The sequence below is a fragment of the Sinocyclocheilus grahami genome, unplaced genomic scaffold, assembly GCF_001515645.1.
Source record: "Sinocyclocheilus grahami isolate Dianchi unplaced genomic scaffold, SAMN03320097.WGS_v1.1 scaffold17.1, whole genome shotgun sequence".
NCBI classification, from domain to species: Eukaryota; Metazoa; Chordata; class Actinopteri; order Cypriniformes; family Cyprinidae; genus Sinocyclocheilus; species Sinocyclocheilus grahami.
The window spans coordinates 4453127-4473256 of record NW_015505196.1 but is presented as its reverse complement, the minus strand read 5'-3'; the positions used below and the strand labels follow the sequence as shown (position 1 = coordinate 4473256).

General features: G+C 35.9%; 2 protein-coding genes across 4 annotated transcripts; both read right to left on the bottom strand.

Annotated features, from left to right (window-relative positions):
- Nucleotides 1-1035: 1035 nt before the first annotated feature.
- LOC107551622 (uncharacterized) lies at nt 1036-8938 on the bottom strand. Its single transcript, XM_016233301.1, has 7 exons — nt 8753-8938; nt 6055-6473; nt 5726-5786; nt 3962-5095; nt 3760-3827; nt 3612-3655; nt 1036-1838 (listed from the first exon to the last, which is right to left on the bottom strand). Exons 2-7 carry the CDS (start codon nt 6361-6363, stop codon nt 1751-1753), a joined length of 1704 nt encoding a protein of 567 aa, XP_016088787.1. The 5' UTR covers nt 6364-6473; nt 8753-8938; the 3' UTR covers nt 1036-1750.
- Nucleotides 8939-9288: 350 nt separating this feature from the next.
- LOC107551630 (uncharacterized) lies at nt 9289-17764 on the bottom strand. Of its 3 annotated transcripts, XM_016233317.1 has the most exons (8): nt 17616-17764; nt 16729-17082; nt 15101-15669; nt 13005-13082; nt 12826-12915; nt 12607-12711; nt 11057-11228; nt 10614-10964 (listed from the first exon to the last, which is right to left on the bottom strand). In XM_016233317.1, the coding sequence occupies exons 2-8, from the start codon at nt 17021-17023 to the stop codon at nt 10777-10779; spliced, it is 1497 nt and encodes a 498-aa protein (XP_016088803.1). In that variant the 5' UTR covers nt 17024-17082; nt 17616-17764; the 3' UTR covers nt 10614-10776. The 3 variants fall into 3 exon arrangements, 2 of the variants coding, with proteins under 2 accessions (XP_016088810.1, XP_016088803.1); XM_016233324.1 differs by lacking the exons at nt 10614-10964; nt 11057-11228 and adding an exon at nt 9289-9443; XR_001604783.1 differs by lacking the exons at nt 10614-10964; nt 11057-11228; nt 12607-12711; nt 12826-12915 and having other exon boundaries at nt 13012-13082; nt 13513-15669.
- Nucleotides 17765-20130: the final 2366 nt, after the last annotated feature.

Here is a 20130-nt window from a genome sequence, read left to right as displayed (position 1 = left end):
TCAAGCCCTCAAAATGAGTTTCATTATAATTCCAGACAACAGACAGTTCTCCAGTGTGTTTCAGTCTTGTGACCACCAGAGCCATCAGCCGCCCCTCACTCATCTTCAGCCAGTGGATCTCAGAGTAGAAAGACAGGTTGCACATCAGTGCCACTGTCTCTCCAAGTTTAACTTCTTTCAACTCTACTGCTTCCAAATGCTTCAGGGGCGAAACGAGGAGAGCTGACAGAAAGCAAGCAAAGGGATTTTATCCTGCTTGTTGTTTAGAACACAAAATATATTTTTGTAACAGATACTTTAAAGTAATTATTTGGTGCCATGATTGCACTTATTTCAGCTTTTAAAGTTAGTTTAATAATGACTTTACCTGTTAGAGCGATTAAACATAACACCATTGTGAATGTGTAGTCATAGTCCAGTGTTTGCTTGATTTCTGAAGAACTTCTAGATTTCCGAAGAACTTCTAGATTTCCAGTCAAATGAAGGAAAACCCCGCTTTTTGCTCACTCCCAGTTTGCGTGGATTTTTAAAGTTTCCATCTGTGCTGTTATTGGTATAGCCTATGAAATACATTTAAAGTAATTCCCCAAACCAAAGTCTGTTCTAAGATCAGTCGTGACAATGCTCTCTTTTGCACCAGTTGTTTGGCCAAAGGAAGTAGGTTAGCTCATACACATATAAGAGCTTTAGGTGTGAAGGCCACAAACTACATGCATCTTTGTTTTGAAAATAGGTACAGTGTCTTGATAAAGACTTTGGACAACATTGGAAAACATTTTTAAATAATATTAAATAAAATTTCCCCTTCACATTGGCCAGAGAAAAAGATTTAAGTTCAAGATTTTCTTTTGACATTTCAGCATTGGTTCAGCATAACTTCAGTTTAAAACCATATGGCTTCAAACTGGTATTTGTTATGAACAGTTACAAGAAACCTAAACATTTCAAAAATATGCAATGATCATAACCACAACACTGGCAAGATTTTCATGCTGTTGAAAAGTTGTCATGACTCATGATACATATGAAGTCTTGCCAGTTTGAAACTGTTTATTTGAGTTTGTGGGGTTTTCCAGTACATTTACCACTTTCTTTTTTACCAGCCTGCTTAAACTGTGTTATAGCATGTTAGTTAACACTTCCACAAATTTCCTACAATATGCCTTGAACATAACTATTCTTTGGTATAATAACATACAACAATAACAGAGTTAAAACAGGAAGAGGCAATGAACATTAATGGTGTTTTAGTAATATACTGTTACTTGTAGTGTAAGTCATTAACCCACAAATAGTTTAGCCAATTAATAGCATATATCATTGCTGCATTAAAAAATAGTGATAAATCCATCAACATATGTTTCACTAACAACATGTAAACATGTAACTCAACCCTTAACCAAAGATTGCAGTGAGGTAAATACAAAAGCAGCCATTCAAATACTAAATATCTAAAACAATACACTAAATGAGTTGCAGATCACAATAAGACAAGCTATAATAAGAAAAAGACCCATCTCAGGCATTTAAAACGATGTATTAAAAAGTAACACCACCTTTTTACTTTAATGCATCTATCTATAGGGTAGCTGTAATAAACCAGAAACAACCAACCAAAGTATATTACAAGAAAAATGGCATGGCAAAAAAAAAAAAAACTCTTAAATTAACTGCATTGCAAAGCATACATTCTTATAGCGTAAATAGAAAACTTCATAAAAGCATAATCAACATATCATTTTTGATCCTTCTAGTTTTTCTTCGACTCTTCGTTCTTGTCATCCAAATAGCCTGGAAAGCTTTCTGCTGGTTCCCATGTGTTCTGAAACTTTGCCCCACTGAGAAAAGTAAAATATAAATATGAAATTAAACATCAGGGATGTTTTTCACTACTATGCTGTAATAAACTTCAAGATCTTCAATGACCTCGTTATTTTTTTCTCACATTAAGTATCAACCCATATGGACTTTTTGATGGCCAATGCAGATATCTCAAAGAAAAAGGTATCTTAAGCCCTATTCGGACAGGGCTAGTTTTCTAAACTACGTTTCTTATCACCTGACGTCTGCGATTGTCATGTACCAATTTGGACGGGACTAACATCTCTGTGTTTATTACAGAGGTGTGAGGGTCAGATCACGCGTTCTGTATGCGTGCATTGCCTATAGTTATTCGGATTAATTACCATAGTATAACCACAGTTTACTACAAATACCATGGTGAAGCTATATGGCTAGTATAGCAAAACCATGGTTAATGTGTGGTTACATTAGATTAACTACTTTATTTTTTTTATTTATTTGTAGAAAACCATGTTTAATTTTCATAAAAGTACATATGCAATTAAAACATTATGTAATTGAGTGCAGAAATTAACGCGAGTAATCTTAACTTTGCTGATATTACAGTGGCCAGTCTTGACAGTTTACGTGATTTGACTCTTGATTTTATTTATTTTTTATTTGCCAGGAGGCAAACATATCAAAAATATCAAAGGATGTCTGTGAAACACAAATTTCTCTAACGACCCCCTGTAAAATGAGTCCCATCTGAATAGGGCTTCAGACAGCAGATATGTATACAATGCTTAAAGATATTAAAATCACATGCATACTGATGACTTTAAATGTATATTTATTTTACATGTTTATATATTCATGTAAGAATTTGAAAATTAACAAGTATGGAAAAAAACAACAAACTTGTTTTAAAAAAATCAATCTGTAAAATATACATTTTTAGATGGCAACTACTTGACTCTGAAATTATATTTGACTGTTTTTCACAAATAAAGAAAGGTATGTATAAAAAGGCATAAAAACACTAACCAACTGTGCACTCAGTAATCTTGTATGCAAGATATCGCTAATTTCACATACAGCACACAGTGAATATGACATGAATATGACAAACTGAAAAAAACTCAGATTGGTTGATATATAGGTCGACCACTAATATGCGACAAACCACTGAATTACACATATACACTGAACAAAATTATAAACGCAACACTTTTGTTTTTGCCCCCATTTTTCATGAGCTGAACTCAAAGATGAGCAGCGTGTTCCAGTTCCTGCCAATATCCAGCAACTTCGCACAGCCATTGAAGAGGAGTGGACCAACATTCCACAGGCCACAATCAACAACCTGATCAACTTTATGCGAAGGAGATGTGTTGATGTGATGTCACTGCGTGAGGCAAATGGTGGTCACACCAGACACTGACTGGTATTCGGACCCCCCCCCAATACAGTAAAACTGCACATTTTAGAGTGGCCTTTTATTGTGGCCAGCCTAAGGCACACCTGTGCAATAATCATGCTGTCTAATCAGCATCTTGATATGCCACACCTGTGAGGTGGATGGATTATCTCGGCAAAGGAGAAGTGGTTTAGACAGATTTGTGAACAATATTTGAGAGAAATAGGCCTTTTGTGTACATAAAAAAAGTCTTAGATCTTTGAGTTCAGCTCATGAAAAATGGGGGCAAAAACAAAAGCGATGCGTTTATAATTTTGTTCAGTGTATGAAAAGAAACTAGGAACTAGGTTAAACTAAATGGTGCTGGTGTTTCTTGTTGGGAGTGTGATATCAAATGAGGAAGACTTACCACAATGTGCAAGGCATCCACTTGACCCGAACTTCATTTCTTCCCTTTTAAAATTAAATGAATATCAGAGTAAAGCATAATGTTGTTTTTTATTTTCAAAATGATTTAAAGGCACACGGGATGATGCATAAATGCACTGCATTCCTACCTTATTGTTTCTCCATCTCAGAATATTTTCAACAGGAAACACACCATTGTATGCATCATGAGAACAATCTAGAGGAAGAACATCACTCAGAATTTTCAAATATAACAGGAGGATCTGCACAACAATAACACTAATCAAATACTAAATCCAGTCACTTATTGTATGCTGTTCAATGAACATTTTTCCATTTTTGTAATATTACCTGACATCTTCCGCTTTCTAGGAGGAGAACGGAGTCCTGACTCATCACTTGAACTGGCATGTTTTCCGTTCTCTGTTACTTTTTCATTTTCATTCACAGCTGGTGACTCTGATCCATTTGCATCCTCACTAACCTGAATTTGGCATGAGGTGGTGGACATGACAGCATAGACTTTTCTGACACATGACTGTCCAACACTGGACTCCGACAGGGTTCCTGGCCTTGAGTCCAGGCTTTCCGCTACACTTTGGGATGATAGTTGTGTCTCGCTGGTCTCAAGTACATTCACCGCCGTGGATTCTGCACTGCGTTTGCTTGCAGATCCAAGACTTGTATCTGCTGCAGCCATATTCTGTGCTTCACTCAAAAGATCCTGTTTTGAAGAGTTATTTTGCAAGAGAGAGCTTTTTGAGGACAAAGCAGCCTCCAGCTGAGAGTCTGAGATTCTTTGGAGACGAACCTCGAACCTCTTAGCCTTAATATCCTTGGGAACAATAAGGTTGGTGTGGATCCGTTTGTGCATGGTTAAAGCACACTGAGTGGCAAACATTTGTTCACACTGACTGCATCTGACCTGAAGTTGAACTTCCTGACTGTGTGCGGTGAGCCCCTGAAGAGTCGTGAACATCTGCCCACACCTGTTGCAATTCTGAGGCATCGGGCAATTGTGACTCTTGAAGAGGCGGTCTGTTTTAAACCTTCTCTCACATTTACGACAGATATACACACTAGGGACCTGGTGCAGGGCTCTGGAGGGGCTAGACTGGAGGTCGCACTCGTCCGATGAACAACACAGACAGTGCCTCTGCATGCTGAGGTGCTGTCGGTCTCGAAGACCACGAGCAACACTTACATCACTAGCATGCTTTGGCGTTTTGATTAATTTCCTTTTTTTCATCACCTCTGATTTAGGTTTTTTTGTTAATATGTCCACACTTGTAGATGGTCCATTTTCAATGATTTTAGATGTGGTCTGTGATATGGTCTTGCTTGATGATTTCCGCCCTCTCACTCGTGGCACATTGGTGGGACAAACTATTTTCTGTTTTACCACATGTTGTGTGCATTTCTTCTCTTGGCATTTGGTCTTATGGCTGTTTTCAGCAATAGCACAGATCTTCTGAACCTTTCGGCCTAATGATTCAACACAAAAAAAAGTGTGAATTAGTATTGTTAAAACTCAGTAAAAGCACATCAGAATAAATTTATTTTACTTCAGCACAACAGTGATGATGAAAAATATTAGTATTATTTATATATTACTATAGTATATTTTTAATTAGTTTTTATTTTCAGTTTTCATTTAAAGTTTTAACCATTTTGATGTGCTTTTGCCATTTTTATTAGTTTTAGTTTGTTTTATACATTTGTATTTAACTTGTAATTTTAGTACTTCAACTTAAACATTTCATTTTCATTTAGTTTAAGATTTTCTATTAATATTCATATTTATTTCAGCTGTATTTCAATTAAAAACTATTTGAAATAGTTTTACCCCAGATTATGTGAGAATGTCACAGCAAAATGTTTTTAAAAATACCACTGAAATAACAATAAAGTGTTGTCACTTTAATTCTGTATCATCTTAGTGATTCATATGGTCAGTGAGAACAAACTCTAGTAACTTTAACTGTAGTTTACAGTTTATCATATTTCCAGTTTTTTAAAAATATAATCTTTATTTTTATTTTGTAGTGGTACTTCCCTGAGATTTATGTCAATTGCTATTTATTACCATGAAAAATTATCTAAAAATAGTAGTACCTGGTGTGCCTGACTGTGTCGTCTCTGTTTCGGAGACATTCTCTGCTCTTTTTTCAGGCCCCTGTAATACACAAAACATGGTGATTAATATTAACGAAACAGCACAAATGATTCTATAGAAGATAATACATTTTCAACAGAGCATCAGTAAAATGACAGATTGGCTATGATGACCAACTGGAAACAAGTCCAATCACTGCTATTCATTTTTAATTATTTAACTAAATGTTGTACTTCTGTATTTTTGTGGTAAACAGCACAGAAATAACAACACTGATTCTTGTTGAAAACAAGTGAAAGCAATGACCACAGAACACATGCCCACTCACCACCGCCTCTGGCGTGACAGTGTCAGAGCTCTGTACATCAGGCTGGGAATTCACACGTGACACTTCCACCTCGTCATCTTCTCTTTTGAATTCGCTCCTCTGAGCCCTAATGATGGCCTCTGTCTTTTGCTGCTCACATTCCTCCAACTGCTGCTTCAACAAGTCGATCTCCCTCCAGCTCCGGGTAATCTCCATTCTGGTCTCCAGCAGCACTTTGCTGAATATTTTGACTATCTCTGAGGTTGCTTTCACCATGAGCCCTTGAATCAGGACCCTGAACTTAGCCGATAAAGCATCCTCCACTTCCATTGTGGGTCGCTGGTGGTGGATTTCTTACACGGAAAGGGCAGACTTACTGCCAGCGGCCAAAGCCTTCTTATTGAGTCAAGTTGAAAAACAGCCGTCCAATTTCAGGTTACCTTTCAAAAGAGGAGACACATTAAGATGTAGAATTGAAAATGTTCATGATCCGTTACAACTAAGTTATGTTTCTTAGTCACCGAAACTCATGTTAGTTGATTAGATTTCGAGATTGTTTCTGTGAACTGCTGAGTTTAGTGTTATTTTATATAATCTGGCTGCCTACTTTATGACATTCTTGGAAGCATCAAACAAATCATTCACATTCATGTTTTGCACAATATGCCATTTTGTACAAAATGGTAAAATGTGTATGAATTCAGAGTTTTAATAGAGTACCACTATAAATGGTAGCTATTATTCCTAATATCCATCATTAGCAGCAGCGTTGGGGTAACGCATTAAGTTACGTAATCAGATTACTTTTTTCAAGTAACTAGTAAAGTAATGCATTACTTTTTAATTTACAAGAGAATATCTGAGTTACTTTTTCAAATAAGTAACGCAAGGTACTTTTTTTTCCCAATTTATTGACTGACCGCTCTCCTGTCCCCATGTTGAGAGAAATCAGAAAATGTTACTGTAGTTCTAAAAAAAAAAAAAAAAAAGAATATGCATTAATTCATCTCACTCACAAAAAAAACAAAAAAAAAACAGATTCAGTATTCCTCAAAATGAATAAAAATAATGCAACTCAGAATATGATGCAAACCTGCAATAATTAAATGTTAAACAACACACGTATCCTTTATGTATTTAATCCCATTCTATTAACCAATGTCTTTGCTTCTGACCTTCGATGATCCAGTTCAACCATAATAATAAGCAAAAATGACTCTAGACAAACATTTGTGTGTCTTTTTTTTATTGCTGAAGTGTGTCGAAATGTCTTCTGCACTCTACTGTACGGACATAAATTTACTTTCCCTTCAGCCTGAAGCTTATTCATTTCACTTTTGGTGTGAAAAGGCTTTTATATTTGCCAAAAATATAAATTTTATTTTAAAAACAAACAAGCAAGCCCTGTCCAGATATAAAAAGTAACGCAAAAGTAACGTAATTGATTACTTTCCATAAAAAGTAACTAAGTAATGTAATTAGTTACTTTTTTATGGAGTAACGCAATATTGTAATGCATTACTTTTAAAAGTAACTTTCCCCAACACTGATTAGCAGTAGCTACGTTTTTAGGAAAACCTAACATTAAGTGAAAATGATATTTAATAAATAACATTAAATACAGTTTTTAAAAACCTAGCAAAAGTCTATGTATTATGTTTAGGTGCTTGATTCTTTCAAAACGATTGAACATTTATTAAAAATACGGACAAACCCAGCATTTATGTCAGTGAACAAATGACTCCAGGATAGTTACTGATCATCTATTTGTCACCACGTACAAGCAGAAAATATTAAGATGTTTACAAAATACATGTATTTTGTGGCCACTTTAAGATTTTGCAGCAACCTTTTTTTTTTTTACTTACCTGGTTTAAACGGTTGATAGTTATTAACAATACCCACTTTGAAATCAAAATTTTTTTATGGCAAGCTGACTGTGCAGGTTTCAACAGGACATGACCATAGACTGTATAAAAACAGTTTTTAAAAACCTAGCAAAAGTCTATGTATTATGTTTAGGTGCTTGATTCTTTCAAAACGATTGAACATTTATTAAAAATACGGACAAACCCAGCATTTATGTCAGTGAACAAATGACTCCAGGATAGATACTGATCATCTATTTGTCACCACGTACAAGCAGAAAATATTAAGATGTTTACAAAATACATGTATTTTGTGGCCACTTTAAGATTTTGCAGCAACCTTTTTTTTTTTTTACTTACGTGGTTTAAACGGTTGATAGTTATTAACAATACCCACTTTGAAATCAACATTTTTTTATGGCAAGCTGACTGTGCAGGTTTCAACAGGACATGACCATAGACTGTATAAAAACAAGACATGACCCGTGATGCCTGTGAAAAAAAAAACCGTGGATGGTGGGCATTTCTCTCGTTTAAAGGGACATGTCTGCTAAAGCAAGCAGGCTAAGGACGAAAACTGATTTCTCCCCCAAAAAGCGTGCATAAAAAAATATTTGTTCTGGTCTAATATGCCCCGCTTTCTGTAAACTAGCCAAGATAAAATGGTCACATTGGTTTCATAAATAACCTGCACTGTTAAATTAACGTACTAGAAAAGCTACTCCGCACCTCATCAATAGTCTGAAGCGGGAATCATTTAATGATGGCGCCTGTGCAAATTCTGGAAACGAGTACTACACATAGCCTATACACTCAAATGTAAACAAATATTTCATAAAAGAGAAGCTTACCTTCGATGAAATATCAATTTTGTCCGTTTGAGACAAGGGCTCTGAATCCCTCAGTCGCTGTAGGGAGTGTGAGCGTCACCGCATAACGGGCCGACGGGAAACAAATATCAGCGGGACCGTATCCCACAACACTGCAGACAAACTGCATTTCTACCTGGAGTATTGTTGGCATGTGTCGTAACAAACCTTCTTGTTCATGTAGACAAACATAGAAACAGTAAACAACCCCATTTGTTTTGAGCAGGAAAATTGGTGGAACGTGTATAAAACTATTTTCATGCATTTATTTACATAGTCAAGTATTTGTCCATCCGTGTTTCATGCTCTTCATACTTATCATCGAAGCTCGTATCTTACATCTAATGATCTTTAAACCAGACATCAAAACTTAAACTTAAAAATGCAGCCCATCTACTTTAAGATTCTATTATTTTAATCTCGCTTTCTCCTCAATCTTTTCTTCAAACCCACCCCATGTCCTTCCCACACACGAAGAGCTCCCATGAATGTTACAAAGTCTGCCTGACTATATTCCTTAAAAAAGAAAACTGCACACCCACACAAACAGCAGAGGACAATGTCGCACTTAACTATATTTTATTCACAACTTTACATTTTAAACATCACCTCTTTGAAGTTGTACAAGATATGGCTGGCCCCTAGGTAAAAGGTTTCTCTCCACAGCAGTTTCCTGCAGGAGAAAAGAACATCTTAAAAAGATGTTTCACATCATTTTAAAGTTCAGCATTTGAAACTGTTAATTGTGAGGCTTCACAATAAACTGAGATATGGCCTAAACACAAAAAGCTGTTAAAAGCTTAAATAACAAATACACTAAAGTGTAGGAGCACCACCCTGTTTTGTCTGCAGTCTATAGATTTTCCAGTAATATGTGAGGCTGATGTAAAATGATATATATAAAAAAAAAAAAATATATATATATCTCTCTCTCTCTCTCAATATAAAAGCCGGTCAACGTTGTAGCTTATTTTGCCCACCAAGGAGTCTGTCTGGCCAACAGGTAAATCCAGTTTCACAATAGCAGATTTTCAGTTGTCTTCTTCATTTACATATGCAATAAAAGATCACAACAATCAGGCAGCATTTCACAGTAGTGGGTGTTAAAAGACCCAGCGACACCTTACTGAGTTAATGGCCCTGCTGACTTTCCAACAATGTTTGGCATAGTGATAATGTCATCAAGCACCATTTGCCTATTTACATGAGTAATGAAATAAGAAAGTTGAGGCAGAGCAGTTTGTCAAGAGATTGTCACAAAGCTGAATTTTCAGCAGCCATTACTCCAGTCTTCAGTGTCACAATATTCTTAAAAAAAATCATTCTAATATGATAATTTGGTGCTTAAGAAATATGTATTATTATAAATGTTTTAAACATGCTTTTGGTGGAAACTGATACATTTATAAATATCTTTACTGTCACTTTTGATAAAATTAATGTGTCCTTACTGAATAAAAGTATTACTTTCCTTCAAAAATAAACAACTAAATAAATATTTTTATAATTTTTTGGTGTCTCCCCTCTTCTCGCTGCAGACTGTAGTATGATGAAGTAGCTATGCTTTTAATATGTATGCGCAAACACATTTAACATTTTTTTTGTTTTGTTTTTTGTAGAGGATCCTATTTTCAAGTACTGTTTGCAGTTATATATGTCAAGCTTTATTTTGACATATATTTTGTTTTATATTTTAACTCCAGGAGACTGTTCTCGCATTACATATGTTACATGTGTGTTTTACTTGTATTACTCATACGCAGAGGAAAAACTAAACTACAGGACTGGGAATTTAAGAAGTCACAAATATTTTAGCCCTTACACAGCACTTCACAGTTCTGAAAGAAGCAGCACAGATACACTCTTAGTAAATGTTTATTTCCACAACATAGTTTCATAATCCACCAAATACTACAGTTCTGAGTGTTACCTGTAGCTAACAGGGAACTAAATATATGAACTAGTGAATCAACAGTATCAGAACTAAAAAATAAAAATAAAATACACTACTCATGTTCAGGACTTTCCTCAAATGAGCATGTTCCTTCAAATTCCTCTTCAGCATTGAACTTCTGCTTGCATTTTGTGAGATGTGTTTTTAACTGGCCTCTTCGAAGGACAGTGGCAGGACAGTAGCAGCAATGAAAATGTGCATATTCTCTGCATTTTAAGTTACACTTGACAATAGTGAAATCTGAAAAAAGTTTAAAAAAAATAATAAACTAGAGTGAATTAACATTCCTTGACAAAAGAACATCTTCATGAATTTGGAAGCACTATACACACCATCCTGCTGGACAGCCAACTTCAGATGATTCTGGACGTGGTTAACAACGCTCCCTAACTCTCTTGGCGTGTAGACCCAGGTCTCACAAAATGGGCAGTGATACTTGTCACAACACTGAGTGCACTTAGAGATACAGGGGCTTTCTCCATTTCTAAGGACAGTAATATGCGTCTAAAAAGGATATTTACAATTAAACAATGATTAACATCTTTAACATCAACATTTTGAATATTAAAATTCGCTAACAATTTGTTATAATCAAGATTTCAGCTTATTTAATCAGCTTATATTTTTTCAGTAAAAAGTTTGCCTTGACAACTTTGAAAAGCTATTATAAATATTCTTACATTTGCAATATAGGGGTTATGAGGACCCAGCATGATGTTAGGAAAACAATAAGTCAATTCCAAAAGGGCTAATGTAAAATGCAAGTGTCATTAAAATACACGAACAATATAACAACAACACAAATTGTGCTCATTCACTTACTGTTTCACTTGTTGGTGTTGAGTCCATCCTTGTCATGGAGTATGATAACAAATAATCCTCATTATTATGCACGTGCATTAAAGACATCCAGTGTGTCACCAAAATCTCCTATTACGCATTCGCATTAAAAACATCCCCTATGCCAGCTAAATTATTATGTAGTCTAGTTGATTAGATGAACTACGTCATCGTGCTACAGTCTGCAGCAAAACCCTCTTCTAACAGATAGGCAATGCAATAATGCTGACCATATTTAATTGAAACATGATTGAATTGTCCTTTTGCTTGTGTTTTTTTTTTTTTAATAATGTGAAGTTTGTATTATTTTTTTGTGCACATAATGTATTTAATAACCTAAATTCATTCAATTATATTTGCCTTTTTTATATTTTACACTTTTTTGAAGGTTATGGAAAAGCATGTTTTTTTTCAAAATATACAGAACATTTTCTTTAATCTGCTCAATCCATTAAATCGAATGATCTGTTGATCATTTCTCTGATCATTTTCAAAATTGTTAATTGCAGTCTTATTCTAGTATTTACATTTTGCACTGTCAAACAAACAAGCATTAACATGAACAGCTTAAAGGGATAGTTCACCCAAAAATTTAAATTGTGGGTGAACTCTCACTCATGTCGTGTCAGTTGCGTTGCTGTCTATGCAGGGTCAGAAAGCTCTTGGATTTCATCAAAAAAATCTTAATTTGTGTTCCGAAGATAAACGAAGGTCTTGTGGGTTTGGAACAACATGAGGGTGAGTAATTATTGACAGAATTTTCATTTTTGGATGAACTATTCCTTTAAAACATTGTATGGGCAGACCATCCTATGCTAGTAGGACAGATTCTATTATTCTAATTGTTAAGTTATACATATAGTGTCAATTTGAAATGTTTCTTTTTAACATTTAGCTTTCTTCCATAACATCTAAGCAATATAAGCCCTAAGGAATTACCTTCATTCACACAATTGTGTCATAAATAAGAGGAATTCAAATGCATGATTCATCATCATACAAGCAATTAAGAGATTAAATCTTTGAGCCTGTGAACTCTAACCTTTGCTCTCCTTCTAAGGTAATCCCTGCGGTTGTGTAGCATCTTAGTACATCGTACGATCACCTCTGCCTCCTGTCCATACAACTGCGGCAATGCAGAAATGATCTGTGTAAAAGTAAAGCACAAATACACTCTCTGAAAACATGACTTTATCTTTATTCATTTCAGATAATCAAAACAGATCATCTCATCAGACAGAACAAATAGAGAGGACTGAACCTTTGCTGTAATCGGACCCCACTCAATGTTCCTGCTATAGCAGGCCCTCTGCCACACCTGAAACTGAGTCAGGATCTCCCTGGCCACAACCTGGTGAAAACACAAGAAACAAGTAATACTGGTCACTTGATGATCGTTCAAAAGCCTATAAATGAAATTCACTTTGTATAACTGCTTACACTGAACGTCCTCTGCTTGTTTATGGGGTGTAAATTTCCTTGTTCCGTGGAAATGTGCTCTGCAAACCTTTGGCCAATCTACAACAAACACAACAACAAATGAGTAAACCACAATTTCCATTGTTAATTTCGTATCAATTTGGATGAATTTAGAAACATTGCTATGCTTCTGTAATATTCTGCTCAAAAAACATGTTTTGTGGTTGAGAGACTGACCGCTTTGAATTAAAATACAGTTAATTCTCAGGTTATGTATTCTATCACGTGCATATAATGTGCTTGTTTATTATCATAACAGACAAAGATAAGTCTGCAAAAACAGACAATATTCATTTAATATTATATTTCATATGGAGTGCTGTTTGTCAGAAATATCTGCAGTCTTGCATTAGTCAGAAGGAATATTAAAAAGTATCAAATATCAAATTAAATATTCCTAATTTAATGTCTATTGCTAGCATTTACTGCTTTTGTTGGAAAAAAGTATACAAATCCATCAGATAATGACCTGTATGTGGGGGATAATAGTTGTCCGACTACAATCACTCCAGGAGAGGCAGGCATCAAGACACAATGCTGCAGGAGATCACAGAAATCTTGTGGAAATGGCTGAGCAGGAGGTCTTGTATTGTCCAACAAGAGTGTTCATCAATCCCAAAAAAAAAGAAACACTGAAAAGGAGACTTGAAGTCTGAATGGAAGACTGAAATGGATATGGAGCATTTTGGACTAACTTTACTGACTTGATGAGGTGGGACTGTTTGTCAGGAACAAGAAAGAGAGGTGCTACCAGTTGCTACATCTGATGGTTCATTTACTTTTTCCAACAAAATGCCATGAAAGTTGAAGCTACAGGGACACATCACAATTTAAGTGAAGGCCAGGGTACCTTTTTAGTCAAAATTTTAAGTGTAAATTAATTCTAAAAAGACATTCTCAGGAAAGAGGATGTGCTACATACATACTCTGTCTTTAATGTAGTTGGAAGGAATATATAAAAACATTAAATACATAATATATACCAGCTATTACACATTGATCATTCAACAGCAAAATAATTCCTGTTGATGAAAATCAGTCATTCCAATTTATATATGCAGATGTATTAAACCTAAATAAGGAAACCTAAATAAGTTTCCTCATCTTTCCGTAATGCAAAGATTCCATGCATAACAATTTGTCCACATCTTGTTTAGTTGTCTCTAAGGTGGCAACCATGGGACAGTGGTATCTTCTTGAGTTTTAACAGCGCAGACCATTTATAACATGTAAACATGAATTGATCCAATTCGGAATCGGTTCAAACTGAATTTCCAAACATAAATTAGATATGTTTATTTCCCTCCTCTTCCATGGACTTTCAGTAAATGAGCCTTCATTTGCCTGGGATTCAGAAAGCTCTTTCCACAATGAGGGCAATTGTAAGTCTTCCCCGCGTGGCTGTGTCGTCTGAGATGAACTCGTAGGTTGGTGGCTCGATTGAATCGCATCCCGCATTGAGTGCAGCTGAAGAGTTTTTCCCGCGTGTGGATGTTCTGATGCTGCCTGAAGTTGCTCATTCGAGTGAAGGCCTTGCCACAGTGTGGACAGACGTGAGGTCGCTCCCCTGAGTGGTTTCGCTGGTGAGCCTTGAGCTCGAAGTTGTACGTGAACGTCTGATCGCACTGCGAACAGCTCAGAGGCTTCTTGCCCTTGTGGATCAGCGAATGAGCCTTGAGGTCGCATGCTCTCGCAAACTTTTTCCCACATTGGGTGCAATGGTGGGATCTTTCTGCATGGATTTGTTCAGGCGTCCCATATTTGTCCTGGGAGAAACACTTTGGGTATTGTGCATGGCTGATTGCTTTCTCGCCTGGACAAACATCAATGTGAGAATAGAGGATGGAACTCTTTGAACCAGGATAACTTTGTCCATTTTCTGGTTGGACAAATGAATGTGACCTCTCTGGTATGCTAGAGAGCATCAGCTCTGTTGTGCATAAATGACTATGTTGTGCCCTAATACCTTGATGTACCAGTGTGCTGACTGAATAAGGTGTGAAATATGAGGTGGCATCTGGCATGTCGAGAGAGTTTAGACCTGGAAAGCTTTCTACCTGTATCTCCTCCTGATCACAAGGTCCTCTGAGCTCTCCCTGACTCGGATCAGCCATTTCTGCATGGCATCCGTCATCTCGGTTGACGCTGTCCCACACCGGAACCATCTCTTCCTCCTCCTTGACAGGTAGAAGATCCAGCTCCGTTTCTGTTTTTACTCTGCTGTTTGGCGAAGACGACGGCAAGTCCTCGTGCGCATCCTGAGCCGAAGGACTTTGTAACAGTCTTGAGTGGTTTGAGTCCATTTCCTTATCGAGAGCAAAGTTTTTGTCAGATTTATCTAAATTGCTCACTCTGGGTTGGAAGTCACTAGTAGACTCACTGTGAATGACTGAATTGCCCAGAATCCTCTGCAGAAAATCCTGATGAATTTGTGCATTAGAGTTAGGTGTGACGATCTCTTTTGCATTCTGTCTGTGTACATCATTCTTCTCCTTAGAGTGTGTGTGTGCTGTTGTTCGTTTGTTAGACTCCAGGCGTTGTCTGGCACTCCACGCTTCTTCAGTCAGAGTAGGCTGATTGATAGACTGATCTCTCAGGCTTAGGCCTAAACAAAGGCTGTCTGCTCCTGCACAAGAAGAAAGGAAACTAAATTAAGGAACAGCACAAAAAGTATTTGAACATATGAAGAACATATATATGCCATGTGATGTTCTTAACAGTAAAATAACAAGATGCATTGCAATCCATAAATGGAGGACTACAATAATTTAAAGAATACTGAACTGATTTGTAAGATGAAACAGTCATTCTGCAGGTCAATGATAAAAGTAAATTAAAAAAACACCTATAACCATTTGCTTGTGAGAATGGAGAAAGCACTGCACACTGTTGTAGCTTGCAAATATTTATTAAATTAATAATGAAAATTAATATTTTGAGGGACATGCTTTGGTGAACTTCCAAGGGCAGGAATATAATCATAATAATAAGATTAGTATTACAAAGACTAACAATAATACATTATTTTAAAAGGTCATGAGATGGATGGATGGATAGAATATATTCATAATGTTGTAATAAATAATAATAATATATATATTATATAATATTACTGTAATTATGTGTATGAGTGTGGAATGGATTAGTAATAGTATACACAAATATGGTTATTCTATATATAAATTATTAATAATAGGTCACATTTAAATGTAAAAATATGATGTTTAGTATTATCTTTATTTAAATCTATGTATTTCAGATTTAGCCTATTTAATTCTAGTGCCTTGATATTGTCCAGTTTTAGATATGTATGCTGTAACCAGTGTTATTTCAGTATTATTTAAATACTAGCATTTTTTGAAATACTTTTAATTAGCCTTGTCATTTTTATTGGGATTTGTTTTTGTTTTTTTATTTACCTTCACTTAAAACTATTTTTATTTCAGTTTGAGTCGTTTTAGCATTTCAACTTGTTTTATTTCAGCCATTTAGATTTTCAACTAAGTTACATGTTTACATTTAATACATTTATTTTTATTTATAAACAGTTTTTAATAGCCTGCATTTGGGTTTGACTCAGAGTAGGCTTCAGCCCTCCCAACATAGGATAAGTTATAACGGGAAAGGATGGATGGATGGATTTGAATAGTTTAAGTTATCAATAATAACAGAAGTTTTAGCTTACCCCGGACTGTCTCTACAGGCTGGCTCTCATCTCTGCTGCTGGACTCTCCTGTTCGACCACAGTCCGGGCACCGTGTCTTCCTCCCCCGTTCCCATTCCCTCTCCCTCTCCCTCAGTTTACTCTCAGACAGCTGCAACCTTCGTTTCAAGACCTCCACCTCCTGTTTACGGTGACCCACTTCCTCGAGGAAGCCGTCTTCCACCAGCCTGGTTATCTCAAACATGGCTGACTTGAGGACGGTCTCCATGACAACGGAGAGCTGAGACTGGAATGTGAGGAAAAAGGCTTCTGACATCTTCCCGTCTCCTCGAGGACACCTTGATGCAGTGAATGACCCCGGTGAAAATAATCCCCCTAAAAAAGACACAGAGACAGAATCAGAAAACTGTGATATTACTGGCATCATGACGACCAACTAAAACCCGTGTCAACTTGTTCCAAATCTGGTATTTTCATCAAGACTCTCAGCAGGTGGGCGTTTTGTTATTGTTGTTTGTGCACCACGTGCAAGTTGCAACACACAATCTGATTATTACTGCAACGCTGCCAATGCCATGTTATTAAAAATTTAAATTTAATTTATGCATTTAGCAGACGCTTTTATCCAAAGCGACTTACAGTGCATTCAGGCTATACATTTTTTACCAGTATGCGTGTTCCCTGAGAATTAAACCCACGACCTTTTGCGCTGCTAACGCAGTGCTCTACCACTGAGCCACAGGAACATTAGAAATACGTCTATATATACATATGAATGTTTTCACTTGGTTTTCTAAGGTAAATAAGCTCGGTAGTGACCCTCTCTTCGGGCCTTTTATGTAAAAAGTAAATTAAATGAACAGCACAGTGACAAATAACAAAAGCCACATTATTCAGACGGTGAATACCTTATGAAAACGATTCTCGCACAGCGAATTCCTCAGCAAAAACCCGCGGAATAATGTGGGGGGGGGAAAGACGGTATTATTGTTGTAATATGATCGTTGAGGCTGACAGTGTCATCTTGAGCGGATGCGGAAAATGTTGATGTTTCCTTTGTTACTGCCCTCCAGTGGACTGGAAGATGCCACAACTAGTGTGTGCTAAATGTACATGTAGTGAGCTGAAGGAGCGACGTTTAGGTTTTCTGATCTGTGCTGTATAAAAATGGCAATTACTTGACTGTATATGAAATTAACATGTTAATTTGTAACATTGGCGTGTTCTAATCGATTTCAATTGTACGTGTCACAGGTTCCTGTGTAGGCTACATGTAGTGGCTTTAGTATCTCGCAAAAATGATTTTTATGAGCAGAATTGAAAAGAGTCACGAACTGAGGAACCTGTTTGATTCAGTCTGGCGAATCCTTCTTTGAACGAATTCACGGAATCCATCAGCGCGTGTACTGACAGATTCACTTAACGTACAGTTTACTAGTTTACAAAGCACATCAACCACTGAAACCATCGTGTCTTGATTTGAACACTTCGGTGGTTGCACATCAGACTTACTGAAGCTTTTTCAAAGTGTGTTTGAAGATCAAAGTCATACACAAAACAATGAAAGGCATAAATGTTCAAACGTATGCCATAATATCACAATAAATTCTTTAATATTTTCTTTTGCGAAGGGATTGCATGATGGTACTAGACAATACTGACATCTAAGATATGCACCATGTATTTATAGAAAATAATTATAATATTAGGAAGTAAATATAATTTATAAATAGTTAATACTTAAACAGTGTTTAAGTTCAAATCCATGCATTGATGCCACCTGGTGGGAGAAATAAAGAAAATCGCATGTAATACGAATTGTGTAGCCACGAGATGCTGTAGCACTATACATTTTGTATTCCCTAGTTGCTAATAAGAGTATTTTAAGACCTGTTTTATTAGACCTATTTTATCATTTGAATATGTATTTATTTAGAGATGACCAAGGACTACTTAGAGGCTGATTTGCAGATTTTAAAACAAAAAAAACTGCTCTGTATTAATTCCCATTAATTTCCTGTCATTTTTGACTGTGCAGATCACATGTGATTTTTTAAAGACCATTTAGCCTTTTCTAATCATTTATAATTGTGTGTATTCATACAGCAAGTGTCACAAAAACTGCACAACACAGTAAAAAGTACCACATCTTGCTCTACACAGGCCGAAAGTTTGTTTTTTCATCATGTGCTGTTACCACAGAGCATTACTGTGGTATTAGTGTATCAGTATTATATGTGACCTGGACCACAAAACCAGTCATAAGGGTCCATTTTTCGAAATTTAGATTTAATAATCAATCATTTTGACCCATACAATGTATTGTTGGCTATTGCTACAAATATACCCCAGCGACTTAAGACTGGTTTTGTGCTCCAGGGTCACATATCAGTATTAGTATCAGTGTTAGCGCAATAGGAAAGGAGAAACTGTCAGTTATCAAAAAGATCACATGAGAATATCACATGACCCATGTACATACCAAACAGATGGAGAAGTATTTAATTTTGCTGACATGAACTTTACTAAACATATATATGACAAAAATGGAGACATTAACTTCTTGCCATTTGGTCCATTTTCAATGCACTTTCATCATTTATATTTTTCATTTTCACAGAAAAAGAAAATAATTTTAATTACAGTCATAGAGCCTGTAACGTACATGGCTTACTGTGGTGTACCTGATTCACCAATAATCTGTTTGCATGCATTACTGGAAGAGTTTGCTCAGTGTGTAATAAGACAGTGTGTGGAATTTAATCAACAAAAGACATTCAACTAAAAACAGAAGAGAAAGTAGCTTGAATGTACCAGCTGTACTGTTTCTCATTCTTTACACTCTAAAAAAAACACTGGAACCATGTCATTACATTTTAAAATAGTCATTTGAAGTTTAGCAGGTGCTTTCATTGGCCCTCCTGCATAGGTTTGAACCTTTAACCACTGACATCTAAATATGAACATGTAACTATTTTAGCCCACAGCAGCATATGCACATAAATTAGTTTTTCAAACAGTTTACTGCATATCTTAAAGGAAAAGGAAAAAAACAGTAATGCACCATTATATATGCACCATTTCAAAGAGCTAAAGCTACGCATCTGAACATACAAACAAATCAAAAGGGATCTAATTTAACAGTTTATACTTGAGTAATTGTGAAAAATAAAATTTCCAAAGCATGGGTGAAACTGTCCAGGTCGTATTTCACCCCAAAATCAAAAGGATGGAAAATTATATTTTGCACACAGAAAGTCTACTTTTAGGCCCATTATAATTTATCATTATTATTATTTTAGTTGTTTTGCATTTACATAACTGTAATGCATGCATGGTGTATGTGTATTGCATTATATATATATATATATATATATATATATATATATATATATATATACATATACATATATTCTTTTCTTT